Source organism: Emiliania huxleyi (assembly GCF_000372725.1).
Source record: "Emiliania huxleyi CCMP1516 unplaced genomic scaffold EMIHUscaffold_840, whole genome shotgun sequence".
Classification (NCBI taxonomy): domain Eukaryota; phylum Haptophyta; order Isochrysidales; family Noelaerhabdaceae; genus Emiliania; species Emiliania huxleyi.
Genome location: NW_005195735.1, coordinates 1 through 5,234, shown reverse-complemented (window position 1 = coordinate 5,234; position 5,234 = coordinate 1). Strand labels below are relative to the sequence as shown.

Below are 5,234 nucleotides of genomic sequence, written 5' to 3'. Positions count from 1 at the left end.
TCCCGGGGGCGGGGGGGGGTCGGCCATGGCTTTAGATGTGCAGGGGGGGTACCGAGCAGTGTGCGGCCGCTCCCACCCTTGCTTGGCGCCTTCCTTGGGCGTCTGCCTCTTCCCAAGGCAGTGCGTCGTGATCTTTCTAAAATTCTTCTTCGTACCCTGAGTTAGTGCCAGTGCTGCGCGCCGGTTCCCGTGCCTAAAAGAAAGAAAGAAAGAAAGCAGGCAAACCAAACGAGGGATGGGAGGATGACAAGGCCCCCACCTTGCACGAGCAGGATTTTTGAAGGACGATCAGGGACACAGGGGAACGGGAGCGGGGAGCGCATCGCGACACGGAGGGGGGCTGGGGGCAGAGGGTTCACCCAAACGACAGGTCCCAGGGACGCCAGACAGACACGAAAGCGGACCACTAAAAGTTGACGTGCGTTCCTTTCGCCGAAGACGTTTCGACAGAGTAGATTCCGCTCTCCCGCGCGGCGACCCATGAGCGTGAGTATACATTGCCTCATTGGCTGATTGCCGGAACGCAAGCGCCTCCGCGTGAGCCGCGAGGAGGGCCGGTGAGCCGCCAGGAGGGGCACCGCTTTGCTCCCAGTCTGCGTGAGCCTCAAAGTGGCGAGAGTCGCCAGGCCGCGTAAGCCGCGTGTGAGTCGCAAAGGTGGCGTGATCCGCCAGGAAGGGGCACACAGCCTCAAAACAACTCTCTCTCACAGCCCTCTGCTCCCGAACCGCGCGAGCCGCCAGATTGGCGCGAACATTTTGCGTGAGCCGCAAAAGTGGGGTGAGTCGCCTGAGAGGGGCACTCAGCCCCTACTCCCAGTTTGGGTGATCCGCAGGGGTGGCGTGAGTCGCCATGCCGCGAGAGCCGCGCTGCGCGAGTCGCTCGAGGGACGAGGCTGGCGTGAGCCGCCTGAGCAACCTATCGCGTGAGCCGCGTGACGGGCAGTCACTCGCTGCACATGCACATGCACAACAACATGTACATGTGCATGTGAGAGGGAGCACTTGGAGCACTTGGAGTGCAGTCGGCAACCTCACATCCAGGGCCGGTGAGCTGAGAAGGGAAGTGGTAAATTCTTTGTCTTAGCCACACGAAATTTCTTTTGCCCGAGAAAGAAAAGCTGGGGAAGGGGTAGGGGTAGCAGACCGGACCCGTAGTCCTGTGGAGGGTGGACAAGGATCAGCTTGATGGGGCGGTGCCTATGAGGTGGGGAAGCAGACCTCGGAATCGGCGACCGTCGGCTCCAGCGCCAATGCCGCCGCCGCCACTGCCTCAGCTGCCTCCTTAGTGGCCATCTCGGCGTGAGCGAGGAGGCGTCGAGGCTGAGCGGGTCCCCCCCTCTTCAATGGTCCGCGGCGGGCGGCGGCGCACCGGGGTAGTCGCGCCCGTAGTCCGCTAGATTGCATACTGTCGCGGACCGTCAGAACTGTGCTAGTGCCGCCTGTGTATATGGGCACCTGAGATTGAGGGCCAGACCGCGTCCGCACGCGCGCACGTGGCGCAGTTGCGCGAGTTCGTTCGTTCAGCGCGACCGTGGCTAACGAACGAACTCACGATAATTTTCTTTTTTCGCCGGCTCGGAGTTCGCGAAATCCGCGCGAACTCGAAGGGCTGCAGACAGCCCAAGAGAGGGATACTACGTGCCTCCCTCCCCGTCTTTGTAGCCTGGCGTTTGTGCCCCGTTTGAGAGAGAGATTTTTAAAGACCAACAAGAAATAAAAGGCCTGTCGTCTTTTGTCGCATTTCGCACACCCGCGCGCTCCGCGAGGGCATGAGCCTTCCGCGATTCGATCCCGCAGCCAAAAGCTGCTCGCTCGAACCGCGGCCGACTCTACCATCGTGGCCGCAGCTGTTGAGCTCTCCAGAAGACTGGTGCCTCATATGCTGCCTCCCTGTGGATGCTGCCGGCGAGCCTGGCGGTCCGCTGTACTACAAGGATGTGCTGACTCGATTCTACCTCGAATTCTTCTACCCCCGCGACCCCACGAACGAATGTGACAGGACCATCGGGTCCTTCGGCCACCAAAGCGGGATCACCCGAGAGCAGCTGAGCCTGCCTCTGGCCTCGCCTCCCTCTCCTTCAGGCATTCGTGGCATCCGATGGGTCGCCCAGAGTATCGACCTCTGGCTTGTCAGTCGCGGTCACTTGATGACCCCCATGAAGTACAGCGATCGCCACCTCGCTGGCCTCTTCGCAGGCCCCCCCGACCGCGTCGAACTCATCGGCGCGGGCTCTCTCGGCTACGGGACCGGCCCCAGCTTCGGCTGAGGGCTAACAAGCTGCCGAGCCCAAATCACTGTGAGAGTCCCGTTTGTGCCGCGTCCCGTATCATTTTAAGTATGCTTTTAAAGAAGAAAACAGACAACCAAGGGAGGGATGGGAGGACGGAATAGGATGGACGTGCGGCCAGCAAAATATTTCGAGTCCCGTGTACATGGGATCCAGTCTCGGACCATACCAACATGCTTTTGGTCGGTTGCCTCAAACCGTTCACAGGATGCACGTGCGCATCAATGAATTCTTTGCGCAAAAAAGAAAGAAAGAAAACAGACAACCCAAGGGAGGGATGGGAGGACGGCACGCCGCCACCACACAGGGATTTTAAGGAGAGGTGTGTGGTGCGCTATCCGTCGCCCACCCTAGGGAGTCTGCCTCTTCCTATCTCTCTTCGCAGTCTCTCGCCGATTCTCGCTGCAACCTTCATGCCACCTCGCGGTCGTCCCACCCTCGTCGTTCTCTCCCTTGTCACTTCCTCCTCTGTCGCGTCGTTCTCTTCTGCCTCGTCCTGCGACGCCGCCGCCTGCCGGTCCCTTGTTCTCGCGGCTTCTTTCGCCTTTCGGCGCAACTCCGTCCTCCTCGCGGCGTATCCTGGCCCCTCGAGTCTATCGAGCTCCCCTCGCGCAAGGACCACATTTCTGACTCCCACTCCGATCATTTGCCTACAGGTCATGTTGTTGCTCAGGTCCACTCTCTCTTCGAACACTCGTGCCTCTACGGATGATGCCGGCGCTGGGGTCCCCTTCGGATGCATCGTGACATCTGACAACTGGATTTCCACTGGTTCGTCCTCCTCGGAGTCATCTTCCCCGTCCTCCTTCCGCTCGGCTCTTCGCTCGGTACGTTCGGTGTGGCTCACCCTCCATGCCGTGAACAGGCGCTTTATCCACCCTATATTCTTCTCTCGTTCCTCTGCCCGTGCCTTGGTCTTGTCGTTGTTTCGCACCCATGTCTGTATGGCAATCGAGGCTGCCTTCCCCACTACCTGTAGTTCACTCGTCACCTCTCCCGCGAGCTCCCTTCTCTTTCTTTCGGGTATGGAGTCCGTGAGTGCGGGTAGCGTGCAGGCAATCACGGGCGCTATTTTGTCGTACTCCTCTTCGGCGAGCGCTCCAAATCTAGACCCTTTCGCCTTTAAGGAGGCTGCCCTCGCTCGTCTCAGGAATGTGGCGGTGTCTTTTGAGTCCGGCGCCTCCCGTTCAACTCTTGCTGTCGCCCTCGCTGTGTGTTTGTCGAGCTTCCGCATGAAGTGACGCGCCTCTTCCTTATTTCCAGCGCAGCTGCCGCTCAGTATGTGCGCCAACGACGCCTGTGGTGGCTCACTGTCTTCTTGTTTCCAGTCGTCCCAGTCTATCAGTTCCCCGCGTCTCCTCCTTGCCTCGCGCGCCTCTTTTGTGGCCTCATCCCTAGCCGCCTTGCACAAAGGGATGCACGTGGGCCTCCATGAATTCTTTGCGCAAAGGTCCACGACGCCTGCCCCGATGACCTCACAACGCTTGAGCGACACCGCGTCCAAGCTCGACGCCGCCTCCAAGCTGCTCCGGGCGAAGCCGGAGCAGTCCCTCATCGGCGATGTTGGACGTGCACACGGTGACGCGCGCAGCGCGGCTGCGTCGCTGGCCCAGCAAGCGCGGGCGCTGCACCTGTTTGACATCCTCGACGCACCCGAGACACAAGCGGTCGCGTGCATCGCCGACCTGGACCGGCACGCTGCGGTGTACGCGACCTGCGCAGGCCTGTTCCTCTCGCTCTGCGGTGGGGTCGTGCACAAGCTAGCGGCCTCGCCGTGCGCTGACGTGCTGCGGTGCGCGGCGCAGCTGCTCAGAAAGACCGCGGCGCGGCAGGCTCAGGCATCGGACGTCGGAAGGCTGGAGGCGGCGGTCGACGCCGTCGGGCGGCTGGCGTGGCAGCCCGGGAGCGCGGCGGTGCTGCTGATTGAGCGGCAGGAGGGGCTGATGCGTGACGCGCTGCAGGAGCTGCTCGAGGCTGTCGAGGAGGGGGCGGGCGAGCAAGGCGAGGGCGAGGGCGAGGAGGAGGAGGAGGAGCTCATCCACCAGCCCGCCCTCGCCCTCGCCGTGCGTCAGCTCCTCGAGTCCACGCTCTCCACGGTGCACGCGTCGCGCGCAGCGGCGGTGCGAAGCACAGCAGACTCCGGCCAGAGCCGGCTCGCCGAGCAGCTGAGCGCGGGCGCAAAGGCGGCGAGCCAGCTCGTCGACTCGCTCGTCTGTGCGCTCGTGCACGAGGACGACGCCGATGGCGTCGCCTCTTACAGCACTTCGCTCGGCAAGGTCGTGCGGAAGCTAAACTCTCTCGGCGCCGGCGGCGCAGACGCGGGGGCGGCGGCGCTCGACGCATTGGTCGAGCGCTGTGTCACCGAGGCTCGCCGCGCCGCAGGCGAAGAGGGCGACGAAGGCGCGGTATTATCGGCAACTGCACAGCTTGCGAACGCGTCCCTGAAGTCCACGTGAGAAAAAGAGAAAACTCGGCGTGTCGCGGGTGGGGGTGTCCAAATGCGCCGCGCGCACGGGCGGCGCAGTTTGGCCGGTCCCCGAAGGGTGTCGTGCGTTGTGGTTGAGCGAGACTCTCGTATATGTCCTGAAGGCGCTCTTTATATCACAAGCTGTGTCCTGCACCGCACACTTAAAACGTGTAGAGCCTACGGTAAGGAACAAGTTCTCGGAGACACAGTGACCCGCGCTCCTCTCTTGCGCTCGCTGGGGCTGGCCGGCCGCGAAGCTGCAAGCTCTCGCGCGGCCCCGTTCTCGCGGGCCGCGCGGTCACTCGAGGGCTGGGGCTCGACGCCAACCGTTGAACGCCCCACCGCCCTTCCCTCTACTCGCCCCCCCTCGCTCTGACTAGCCACCGCCCCTCCTCGAGGACTGGCCACCCGCCTCCTCCGTCCTCCCAGCAGCTCCTCCCTCAGCTAGAGGTCACCGTCCCTCCGCCCTCCTCCGGTAA

At 62.6% G+C, this 5,234-nt stretch overlaps 1 protein-coding gene across 1 annotated transcript; it reads left to right on the top strand.

Annotated features, from left to right (window-relative positions):
- Positions 1–3,757: 3,757 nt before the first annotated feature.
- Positions 3,758–4,744, top strand: EMIHUDRAFT_121304 (hypothetical protein; the record flags this gene model as incomplete). Its single annotated transcript, XM_005758684.1, has 1 exon — positions 3,758–4,744. One exon carries the CDS (start codon positions 3,758–3,760, stop codon positions 4,742–4,744), a length of 987 nt encoding a protein of 328 aa, XP_005758741.1.
- Positions 4,745–5,234: the final 490 nt, after the last annotated feature.